The sequence below is a fragment of the Triturus cristatus genome, chromosome 7 (genome assembly GCF_964204655.1).
Source record: "Triturus cristatus chromosome 7, aTriCri1.1, whole genome shotgun sequence".
Classification (NCBI taxonomy): domain Eukaryota; kingdom Metazoa; phylum Chordata; class Amphibia; order Caudata; family Salamandridae; genus Triturus; species Triturus cristatus.
In genome coordinates this window covers 1,642,479,549-1,642,492,170 of record NC_140590.1, presented here as the reverse complement: position 1 = coordinate 1,642,492,170, position 12,622 = coordinate 1,642,479,549, and the positions used below count along the sequence as shown (strand labels likewise).

The window sequence follows — 12,622 nt, the reverse complement described above, 5'->3', positions numbered from 1 at the left end:
CTTTCATGATATATGGGGGAAAATACTGACGATTGGTTCTGCACACATAATATGGGGGGGAGATTTCAACATTGCCCTCAGGCCCGCTCAGGATCGCTCTCACCCCATGCCGCACCACTACACTAAATCCAGGGAAGCGTTGTCAGGCATACTCGAGGAAGAAGGATTAATTGATGGGTGGCGATACTCGCATCCCTTGGGGAGGGAGGGCTCGCACTTCACATCCCACTTGGGCAGTTGGGCGAGAATTGACTATTGTCTGCTATCCCGAGGTCTGGCCTCGGGTATACGAGAAACCTCACACTTGGCCAGGACATACTCGGACCATTGTCCGGTGAAACTATCACTTGCACTGCCAGGGTATACTGCTCCTAGACCGCGCTGGCGAATGCAGCCCACTGTGCTGCTAGATGCCGTCTTTCAGACGGAACTCGAGGAAGAGATACTAGATTTCTTCGCACGCAATAAAGATTCGGTCAGCAGTGTGGAGGTGATATGGGAGGCCTTTAAGGTGACGATACGCGGCTATTGTCTCTCTAAGAGCTTTGGAGTACTTAAAGATATACAGCGCACTCTTGGTCGCCTGGAGCAAGAACTGAAAGAATTAGAGGGCCAGATGGGTCAGGGACAGGCGGAGGCAGCACAAGGTGCATTTCGTGAAACGCTCACTAAATACGAGGCTGAGGCGCAGCGAGAGTTGAAGTTTCGCGGGAAGTATTGGGTGGCCCGCAGATACGGAGAGGGAGAGCGTCCCGGGAGGGCTCTCGCGGAGGTGACGCGCCCTCCTCGTTTTGGTGCCCACATACTAGAAGTACATAGCTCGGATGGCACGGTTCACAGAGATTCCCGTGCAATACTTGACACATTTGTGGATCACTACCGCTCACTCTACACATCTCAGAGATCGGGGGCACTTGAGATGGCTGATTTCCTGGACGATGTGGCCTTGGGGTGGTTGGGGGATGCACAGCGAGAGTTTCTGTGTCACCCGTTCGAACTCGACGAGGTGCGGGAGGCGATCATGCAGCTGCGAAATGGGAAAGCGCCGGGTTCCGATGGGCTACCGGCAGAGTTTTATAAGAGTTACATTGAGGTGATGGCGCCGGTCCTTCGGGAGGTGTACACTGAATCCCTAGAGGTGGGTGTGCTGCCGCCGTCCATGAGAGAGGCGGTGGTCACCTCGTTGCTGAAGCCAGGAAAGGCCCCGGACTCCTGCGACTCCTACAGGCCACTCTCGCAAATTAATTGCGATGCCAAAATATTGGCGAAGGTGCTGGCGAACCGCCTCACGTTATTGATGGACAAACTTGTCCTACCGGACCAAGCGGGGTTCGTGCCCGGGAGGTCAACCTCCCATAATCTCCGGACGCTCTTCTCCCTGGTGCAGATGGTAGATCAGGAGTTCCCGCTAGCCGCTGTGTTTCTCGATGCCACCAAGGCGTTTGATTCAGTGGAATGGGACTACCTATTCGGGGTTCTCCGACGGATGGGTTTCCCTCAACTGTTTCTTTCCTGGTTGCACTTGCTGTATAATCAGCCGACGGCTCGTGTGATTATCAACGGGCATTTATCCCCACAGATGCCGATCTCGCGGGGTACCCGACAGGGGTGCCCGCTCTCACCGCTGTTATTTGCATTAGCCGTGGAACCGCTAGCTGCTCGGTTCCGACAGATGCACAATGACAAGGCGTTCCGCTGCAGCCTGCGGCAAATATTGATCTCGCTCTATGCGGATGATATTACATTATACATCAGGGACCCGCAAGACAACATAAACCCCATATTGCGGGAGTTTATCCGATTTGGGCGACTCTCCGGAGTGAGCGTCAACTGGGGAAAATCTGTGGTGTTCCCGCTCACGGCGGCGGTGACCCCCTTCCCCCTTGATTTCCCGTTGGAGTGGTGCCAGGAAGATTTCCGATACCTAGGAATTCAAGTAACCCGAGATAGGGATGAGATCATTAGGGCGAATTACGGCACGGCTGTGGAGCGGCTCAAGACCAATGTCACAAAGTGGATCGCTCTGCCATTATCAATGGCGGGCCGTGTGTCGCTCATAAAAATGAAGGTGCTCCCGCAGTTTCTGTACCTTTTCCTCAACGTTCCTTATTACCCTGGGCGGGCTTTTTTCGCCACGCTGCGTTCGGAGCTGATACGATTGGTGTGGGGCGGCAAGCAGTCACGTCTGAAATGGTCTATCCTCACCAGGCCGTACGCTCAGGGCGGATTCGATGTTCCGGACCTTGAATTATACTATTTATGTGCCCAGGCACATTATGCCTACTATTGGATGCGTCCCCCGCGGTATATGCCGCAGATAGCGGTAGAGGCTTGGCTGGCCGACCCCATCCCCCTTACTGGTCTCATACATGGCTATAAGGAGGCGCCTGTTGTGGCACCCACCACAATCACCGGTACGGTGGAGGCGTGGCGACGTCTGGCGGCCTTCATGGGAGCCTCGTTCCTGTACTCCCCCAGGTTACCACTCACGTATCATCCAAGTCTGACATTGCTACAGGAGAAGGGGTTTCAGGATCTCTGCATCAGAGCGGGGGTCGCGACTTGGGGAGACCTCTTCCGAGAAGGGACCTTTCGCACTGCTGAACACTTTTTGCAGGGCACGGCGGGCACGCCGCTCGATGTCTTTCTTTACGTGCGGCTGCGGCAGAGTATGCGTTCATTGCTTCCCTCTTTCCCATGCGAGCCAGAGTGTTTCGCACCGTTGCATCTGCTTTTGGGTGTGCTGGATGGGGGGCATCTGGTGTCCAGATTATACGCTTCTATGCGCGAGCGAGACACAAGAGAGCGCGACTTGTCCCGGACCCGATGGGAGGGGGAGCTGGGCAGCGACCTCACGGATGAACAATGGCAATACTGCTGTCGCCAGACGGCACAAATATCTGCTAGCAGTAGGTTCCGGGTCATACATTTCAAATTCCTGCACCAGATTTACTATACACCGGTCAGGAAACTACGTTTTGGGCTGGCTGCCGATGATCGCTGTGGGAGATGTGGCCAGGTGGGGGCGGGCTTTCTGCATCTTGCCTGGAACTGCGCTGTGGTGCGGAGCTATTGGGAACAGGTGTTCACGGCACTTGGGAGTATGATTGGGACTCGACTGGACGGAGACCCGATACTTGCGCTCTTGGGTCATACGGCACGTATCCCCCCTACCCATAAAAAATACGTTGCCATTGCCTTGCTCCTGGCGAAGCGAAGAGTGGCCTGCAGATGGGGTAGGGGCCGGGCCCCGAAATTCAAGGAGTGGCTGGCGGACATGACGTTTTGTCAGGAGCAAAGCACCACTTACGCTGAGCTATTGCCGCGAGCCTCACGGCCCAGAGATGTGTGGGGACCACTGGTGGGGTACCTCCTGGCGCAGGATCCAGTGGGGGGGGCCTCTGTACAGGGGACGGCGGCAGTTGCCACCGAGGAGTGAGTGGTGAGGCTGCCTCGGCCAGCAGAGTGGCTGTACACCCCCCTGTCCGATGGGGTTTGGGCGGGCTCCCTAGAGACTTGATGGGAAACGGGGTTGAATACAAGGAGGGGTCCTACATGCATTGCGTGAATGGGATATTTGTTCTTACCCTCCTGGGTCTGCTTACTCATTTGTTTGTTTCCTTCCCGCCGTTGCCTCTGCCTGAATTACTCCATGGGCCCCGCACGGGCATCTGTTGAGCTCAATGATTGATTCCGGACTGTGTGCCTCCTATAACCATTGATTCTTTGACATTGCTGGTACTGTAACTTGGTTTGTTCCATAACTGTTCAAAACTACAAATAAAGTCTTAAAAAAAAAAAAGGTTGGTTACAACGCTGGAGCATCTAATATGTGAATATAATGTATACAACACTGTCAAAATGGATGCAATGCTGCCAATAAACATCTCATGTGAAAAAAGGAGAAAAGGTGGATCCCTGTGGCACCACTAGTTTAGAGAAGCTGAAATTGAATAATAGCAAACACAGGCCAGAAGCTCTTGATTAAGGAATATGCTAGATGAGATAGAAAAAGTTGCAGAAGTGACAAGAGTTTTGTGGGTGCATATAAACCAATACATCTTGTCTCTGTTAATAGAGAGAACTTGTTGCTTACCCCCCAAAAAATCTATCCCCATTAAGAATTATTAATTGCAGTATTCAGTAACAAATCAGTACTTTAACTTGGGTAACAAAATCAATTAATTGCAATCTTTGTGATCAAAGATCACTCCAGATGCTTGTATTTGGTGCAGGAACACCCAGGTAAAGGTGCTTGATGTTTGTAACATCCGGCATCTATAGGATGAATGGTGCATTTCTTTTCACTCTACCATGCTTGTTAATGAGAGCGTCAAGGGATTATTGTCACAGGGTAACATTAACCAGGACTGACTGCCGGTGTGCACCCTGAATATCAAACCTACAATATCGGTTAGAGAGAATATCAAGGAAAAAATATCGAAAAATAAATACCCAGAGGTAAGAAAGTCTTGATGTTCTATACCTAACTCCACATATATATACTTATGCGCAGGGGCAGCTACTCCAGAAGAGTGGAGGAGCGTTGGTCCGCCTGCTGCAGCACAGCAGACACTCACAAATAAATAAATTAGCATGGGAATGCCTTTTTATTGCCATGCTATTTTTTTTCCTACCCATCTCACGCAAATGTGAGGGTAGGGTGAGGGGCTGAATCCTGCATTGTAGGATTACAGCTACCCCTCCAGTGCGCATGTCAGTCTGGCCGTCTCTCGTGCTAAAGCCAGCTCGACATGCACACTGTTGACCTAGCAATCCCCTGGCTGTGAAACAGGCCCCCAGCCTCAAAATGAGCGCTGGGTTAGCCTGCTCCCACCAATCCTGGGGCTCCTCTCAGTATGAGAGCAGCTCCAGGATTGGTTGGATTAGCGTTTCACAAGCAGGAAGGAAGTAATTCCCTTTCCTGCTTGTGGACACGATCGGGTGTAGAAGTGCTACACCGGCGGGAGTAGTACTGGTAAGTTTGGGGCCTTCACGCCTCACCATATTTTTATATTGGTATTCGCCAGTGCTTATGCGATGCATATATCTTCAAGGTACGTAGATGTGGAGTTAGGAATAGTAAATCTTTACTTACCTATATCATGCAGAGTTATTTCTATTTCCTCTGATTCGGACACAGCTTGAGGAAGTCTTTGTCACAGCTTTGATCATGAAAGCTTGCAAATATATTATTTTGTTGACCGAGGTATTAATGCATTACTACTAAAGGCTAATTGCTAATTATATTAAAATAGTCTAATGCAGAACACGAAACCTGAACTCATCAAGAAATAATATGAGCTGTAACAAAGGGCAAACGTGAAGACAAAAAAAGGTTCAATTGAAGACAACAAGCCACAATTTCTCCAGATTACAGACTCGAAAAATCCCAAAAGAAAGGGGCTTTAATATCAGCAAAGCCAGTGGGTCTCGCTTGTATTTTGAGTTCTGACTTCTTTTCTTAAAGCCTGCTACAATTATAAAAAGATTGCTTAATGTATGCAATGCATCTATGAAATAAATAAATTAAAGAGTGATGATTTATTGTACTTTTGAGAGGTACAATGGTCCTTCATGCATTGCAATGTACGAACTCCATATGAGGCGGGTGATAAATACGCACGGCCCTTACCCTACATCCGGAGTCTGCTACAAACAATACTTACAGCTGTTCCAGAGATCGAAGACCTTTGAATGTGTGTTTCTGCAAATTCGGAATTTCATTTTTATACAGGTAGCTGTATGAAGAGATGAGAGGGGTTACAAGCACTTAGTATTGGATTCATATCACAAACGACGGTGACCAAATTCACAAAGAATACTCATAAGTCTACATTTGTAGATGTACCCCTACGCGCAGTTGTAAATTTACAAGTTTTGGGAATTTACATAAAAGCCAGTGGTATGCCACGATCTCAGCTTTCCCCAATGTGGATGTGTCTACAAAATCAACTCTGCATTGGGGTAAGGCGGCCTGCTGTGCAAGTGCACATTTCTTTCTTTCTAAGTCTGTCACTCAAGGTGGAGGCCCAGCCCTCAACTCTCTAGCCCTGGTGTCACTTGAATTGCAGGCTTTTCCAAGTAGTCAGTCCTAGTCAGTCCTGAAAGCCTGCCCTATGTCTACTCCCGGCCCTGCCATTAAAGGGTGCCCTCCTCACCCACCTGTTCCTCTATCAATGCTTGTCACTCAGTGCTGGCCCTCTTAATTATCATTCATGCCTCACAGTAGGCAGAGGTGAAGGCCTACATGTCCAGTCCATCACAGTCTCTCCAGGGCAGCAGTGCTTAATTTGTGCCAGTGTTTGCCGGTGCTCAGCACCAGCACTTCTATCCTTAAAGTAACATCTGCACATATTTATGGCAGTCCACCACATGGTGGTTCTTTCAGTCTATTTATTTTTTGTACAAGTAAAAAGCATGTGAGCAAAGTGTTTAACAATTCAGGTCCTCATTAATGAGGTTTTGCCTCAGGCCAGCGCCACAAGGAATCTTGCTGCGCTGCCCTATGTCAAAACAAAAGGGCAGGAATGTGACGTATCTATGAGATACAGTGCATTTCTGTCCTTTTCCCCTGTGCTGGTGCAGACTAGTCTGCCATGCGCCAACGCAGGCCTCCTTGCACTATGGTGCAAGAGTGCCTGCATTGCGGGGCAGATTGATTTTGTGCAGCAAGGGACAGCTCCCTGCACAAAATCAATCAATTTAGGTGATTTCCTCTTACTATGTGAATACAGCACACATAGAAAAAGGAAAACACGAGGAGAAATAAAAAAAAAAAATTCTTGTTGCGCCTCCCTAACGCCACCCCTGGGGTGGAGTTAGATTCTGATGCATTCTCAGGTTTACGACTTCTCGTAAATCTTGAAATGCTTCAGATGCAATTGGTGGAACACCCACAGCAACACCCATGGACCGCCGCTTTCACGGAGTGTTCTGCGTATAAGCAGAAATATTTACAAGGCCATAAAAAGCAACTTAAAGTGGCTTTACGTGGTCTTGTAAATATGGGGCACATTGCGCCACCTGAATGTAAAAAAAATTATGTTCCGGCAGCGCAAAAGTGCTTATAAATGAGGCCCCCAATATCTGATTCAAAATAATAATAAAAGGGTGCACAGGCCATGTTGCAGGTTTGAGTCACCTAGAGCAGTCCAAATTGTAAAGTTTGCAGGTAAGTAGGTGTCTTTGGTACTGGTATTTGGCAGCACGGGCAGGGACCGGATGTAGCACAAGCTGCAGTGGTCTCCTGAGAAATATCTCGGGTCCGGGCTCTTATTTTACAAACTAAGCACTGGGGCCATCCGATTGGCTACACTAGTCCCTTCTTTCTCCTCCTGGTAATTGTCACTCAAACCAACGGCCTGCATGGTCCCTCCCTATTCACCATGCCTGCCAATGGCAGTAATGGGCTGCCTGTCTGCCCCTCCTCCGCCCATGACAGTGACTTGAGGTAAATGTGCTTCCCTTCCCTTCTCAGCCCCCAAGGTGCTACGATAGCTAGAACTGGGTCTTTGATTCCCCTCTGCCCCTTTCTCTATTAATGCTTGTCCCCGTAAGTGGAGGTTTCCCCTCCTCTTACTCTCCCCCCTTCTCTTCCTCTTCCCCTTCCTCTACCTCTCCCTGCCATTGGAGGTGAAGGCCAGCCCATCCTCATCCTCTCACAGGAGGCTAAACCTGCCTCTTCTGAGCTGCTGTGCCTCTGGCTGCATGCGTGCAGCCTTAGTAATTAATAACACCAGCATATGGTTGACCTTGGGTGAATGTTACTCATTAGTAGATGGAAAGGGAGAGTGGGGCTGAGAAGGGACCAATCACAAGCGTAAGCCACAATTACACAATCAGGCATCAGTGCCAAACAGAGCTGGCCTTTGCTCAGATAGCTCCCTGGGCAAAACAAAATTTGGCACTTCCCTCCCACTCATTATCTTTAATTTTCAGTGAGTTGGGATAATGGGAGTGGTATGGGGAGGGTGAGGGGGGGGCGAGAGAAAGAAGAAAATCAGGCTTCAAACCAATGGTTAACACATTTTTCTTTAGAGACAGGGTGGTAGGGGACTGCTGCAGGCTGCTCCTGCGCCCCTCAGAAGGTCGGCGCTTTGTGCGTGGGCCGAGCTTGCCCATGCTAAATGCACTGGTGCCAGATAGCCGCAGTAGCATAGCCTTCACGGGTGCAGGATGCGCAGCTGGAAAACAGGCAGGATGCATGCAGGCAGCTGAGCTGGGCATCAACTCATATCCCACTCAGGCAGTGTTTTTTACTGTCTGCTACAGCCAGATTTTCCTACCAGTGACAGACAGAAAACAAGCATTAGAAATGCAATAGGTCTCGTATTTTAATTCGTTAGGGCTATTGGCATAGCTCAACAGCTACCGGACAGAAATTGCCACTTTGCAGGTGCCAAACAGAGCATTGCTCCGTGAAATGGTCTGAAAGCCTCCAACGATGTTGATAGCCTACAAAATAAAAAGGCGCATTAGGATGACCAGGAGGAACCGCGGACATATTGGGATGGCCAACGCAAGTAAACAATGAGTGAAATCGCCTGGGCGTGACCCAAGCACGCAAAGGTGGGACAATCAGATCCAAAGCACCAGTAAAAACCCTGTATTTCTAAATGGCACAACAACAAACAAATGGCAATTCATGGGCATGCCAAAAGCCAATAGAGGAGATAACAACAGGTCTTGCAGAAAGCGCATGCATGCTGCCTAGGCTAGACCTCAAAAGCCATCACGCCGTCTAAATAGGAAAGCCGGTCTGATGGGTTTGTTCCAATGGGTGCTACTTTGTGGATTGTGGGACTAAGTTTTCCGATGGTCTGCCTGATTCAAATCAGAACGAGGGTTTAGTAGACAGGGTACCCTGAAGGATCCTCTCAACCAGACTCTACATCTGGCCCATAAACTGGTATCTCAGTCCACAGGAGGAAGAGATTGACTAAAGGTTGGTGATGTGGGATAGAGCAGCCTTTGGCATTGTAATTGTAATTGTATTTGTATAGCGCTTACTATCCATGACTAGGCATCAAAATGCTTTTCAGCATTCACAGAGGGAATGGCGAGACCAAATGTGTGCAAGGATACACTCACAGGTATCTCAGGTTTCCGAGCTCTTCGAAGGCCCCTCGTGCAATCCGTCTGATATTGTTATTATTCAGGAGCCTGCATAAGACGAGAAACAAGGAGAGAAACAGAGCACACAGTGAGTTGAGATTAAGGAGTGTTGAATACAGCAGGGAGGCCAAAGACTGAATACACACAAGTTTAAATTGCCTCTTAGGGCTTCATGTTGCATGCTAACTATGATAAATTGCTGATTCTCTTGGTGATAGGATCAACAAGCATTGACAAAGCCAATAGGTCTCGCCTATGCAAGAGCTATTGGCTTAGTCAATATGTTTAGCCATGTTGTACACCAGTGTGGCTGCTGTTCAGCATGGCTAAAAGTTAGTGGGGTAAACGAGAGTGGCATGGAGTGTCGTAAAGTGGAGTAGAGTAGAGTACTATGGAGTGGAGTAGAGTTGAGTGGAGTGTTGTGGAGTGTCGTGGAGGGAGTAGTGCTGTAGAGTGGAAGGACATAGAGTGGAGTAGAGCTGAGTGGCATAGAGTGGAGTAGAGTTGAGTGACGTAGAGTGGAGTGGCATGGAGTGTGATGGAGGGGTGCAAGGAAGAGTGGAAGGGCGCAGAGGTTGTTGCATAGAGTGTTGTAAAGTGGAGTGGCATAGAGCGGAGTAGGTTGTCATAGAGTGGAGTCGCATACAGTCAAGTAGTGTAGGAGAGTGAAATGGCATAGAGTGGAGTAGAGTATTGCAGAGTTTAGTGGCGTACAGTGGAGTGGCATAGAGTGTTGTGGAGTGGAGTAGAGTAGAGTAGTGTGTTGTAGCATAGAGTGGAGTAAAGTGGGATAGAGAGGCATAAACGGAGCTGTGTAGAGCATTGTAGAGTGGAGTAGTGTTGTAGAGTTGAGTAGTGTATTGTAGAGTGCAGTGGCATAGAGTGGAGTAGAGTGTCAGAGTGGAGTAGAGTTTAATGGAGTACAGCATCATAAAGTGGAGTATCATAGAGAGTAGTGTCCTAGAGTGGAGTAGAGTGGCATAGAGTAGAGTGAAGTGGCATAACGTACAGTGGTGCAAAGTAGATTGGTGTAGAGTGCAGTGGCATAGAGGGCACAGGTTATTGGTAAAGTAGTGTAAAGTGTGGCTATGTGCAAAGTAGAGTGGCGTAGATTGCAGTGGCACTGAATACAGTGGTGCAGAGTAGAGTGCAATGTCGTAGAGTGGAGTGGTGTAGGTTAGAGTGAAGTGGTGCAGGGTCAAGTGCAGAGTTGTAGAGTAGAGTGACGTAGAGCAGTGTGGTGTAGAGTGCAGTGGAATGGAGTACATTGGTGCAGAATAGATTAGATTGGAATGAAGGTGTGTTGAGTCCATTGTGGCATATAGTTGAGTGGTGCACAGCAGAGTGCAGTGGCATAGAGTGCAGTGTCATAGAGTAGAGTGGTGCAGAGAGCAGTGGCATAGAGTACAGTGGTGCACAGAGCAGTGGAGTAGAGGGAAGTGGTGCAGAGTAGATAGGCATTGAGTTAAGTGGCAGAGAGTGCAGTCTTGTAGAGCAGTGTGCCATTGAGTGCAGTGGTGTAGAGTGCTGTGGCATAGAGTAGAGTGGTGCAGAGCAGAGTGGTGCAGAGTAGAGTGATGCAGGGAGCAGTGACATAGAATACAGAGGTGCAGAGCAGAATAAAGTGGTGTAGAGTGTTGTGACAGAGCACAATAGTGTAGAGTGGTGTAGCGTGCAGTGGCTTACCGTGCAGTGGTGCAGAGCAGAGTGGTGATGAGTTCAGTGGCAGAGAGTGCAGTGGTATAGGGTAGAGTGGCGTAGAGTAGAGAGGTGCAGGCTAGCGTGGCACAGAGTAGCGTGCTGCAGAGACCAGCGGCGCAGAGAGCAGTGGCGTAGAGAGCAGTGTTGCAGAGTAGAATACAGTGGCTTAGCATGCAGTGGCGTAGAGTGTTGTAGAGTTTTGTGGAATAGAGTGAAATAATGCAGAGTAGTTGGCTTGAAGTATAGTGGCGTAGAGTGCATTGGATTTGAGTAAAGTGGTGTTTAGTGTATTGGTGGAGTGCAGTGGTTTAGAGTAGAGTGGCGTAGAGGGCATTAGCGTAGAGTAGAGCGGTGCAGAGTACAGTTTCATAGAGTACATTGGTTTTAAGTAAAATGGTGTAGAGTGCATTGGCGTACAGTGCGCTGATGAAGAGTATAGTGCAGTGGCACAGAGTGCAGTTTCATACAGTAGAGCGGTGCAGAGAGCAGTGGCGTAGAGTACGGTGGTGCAAAGTAGAACAGAGTGGCGTAGAGACGTAGAGTGCAATGGTATAGGGTAGATAGGCATTGAGTTCAGTGGCAGAGTGCGGTCTTGCAGAGTAGTGTGTCATAGAGTGCAGTGGTGTAGAGTGCTGTAGCATTGAGTAGAGTGATGCAGAGTAGAGTGATGCAGAGAGCAGTGGCGTAGAACACAGACGTCCAGAGTAGAATAGAGTGGTGTAGAGTGCTGTGACAGAGCGCAATAGTGTAGAGTGGTGTAGCGTGCAGGGGCTTGCATGCAGTGGTGCAGAGTAGAGTGGTGATGAGTTCAGTGGCAGCGATTGCAGTGGTGCGGAGTAGAGTGGTGATGAGTTCAGTGGCAGAGAGTGCAGTGGCAGAGAGTAGAGCGGCATAGAGTAGAAAGTTGCAGGGTAGAGTGACACAGAGTAGAGTGGCACAGAGACTAGTGGCACAGAGAGCAGTGGCGTAGGGAGAAGTGTTGCAGAGTAGAATACAGTGGCTTTGCATGCAGTGGGGTAGACTGTTATAGAGTTTTTGTGGCGTAGAGTGAAGTGGTGCAGAGTAGTTGGCTTGGTGTACAGTGGAGTAGAGTGCATTGGATTTGAGAAAAGTGGTATTTATTGCATTGGGAGAGTCCAGTGGTTTAGAGTAGAGTGGGCTAGAGGGCAGTGGCATAGAGTAGAGCAGTGCAGAGTACAGTGGCGTAGAGTGCATTGGTTTTAAGTAAAGTGGTGTAGAGTGCATTGGCGTATAGTGCACTAATGCTGAATAGAGTGCAGTGGCACAGAGTAGAGTGGAGTGGTGCAGAGTAGTTGGCTTGGTGTACAGTGGAGTAGAGTGCATTGGATTTGAGAAAAGTGGCGTTTATTGCATTGGGAGAGTCCAGTGGGTTAGAGTAGAGTGGCCTAGAGGGCAGTGGCGTAGAGTAGAGCAGTGCAGAGTACAGTGGCATAGAGTGCATTGGTTTTAAGTAAAGTGGTGTAGAGTGCATTGGCATATAGTGCACTGATGCAGAATAGAGTGCAGTGGCACAGAGTAGAGTGGAGTGGTGCAGAGGAGAGTGGGGTGGTGCAGAGTAGAGTGGGGAGGCTCAGAGTGGAGTGGCACTGAGGGGAGTGGCCCTGACTGGAGTGGGGCTGAGTGAGGTGGCGCTCAATGGAGTGGTGCTGAGTGCAATGGCGCAGAGTGCAGTAGCTCTCAGTGCAGTGGCATAGAATAGATTGTTTCAGAGTAGAGTGGTAGAGTGTAGTGGTGCACAGTAGAGTACAGTGGTGTAGAGTAAAGTGGTGTAGAGTGTAGCGTA

The 12,622-nt window shown here is 49.2% G+C and overlaps 1 protein-coding gene across 1 annotated transcript in view; it reads right to left on the bottom strand.

The window, feature by feature from the left end:
• The window catches only part of LOC146812611 (peroxidasin homolog), a 211,116-nt gene that overhangs the window by 128,997 nt on the left and 69,497 nt on the right, over positions 1–12,622 (bottom strand). The window contains exons 3-4 of the mRNA XM_085619678.1: positions 9,094–9,165; positions 5,670–5,741 (exon numbers count right to left, since the gene is read on the bottom strand). Of these exons, the coding sequence (XP_085475804.1) occupies positions 5,670–5,741; positions 9,094–9,165 (144 nt within the window). The remainder of the gene's footprint in view (positions 1–5,669; positions 5,742–9,093; positions 9,166–12,622) is intronic.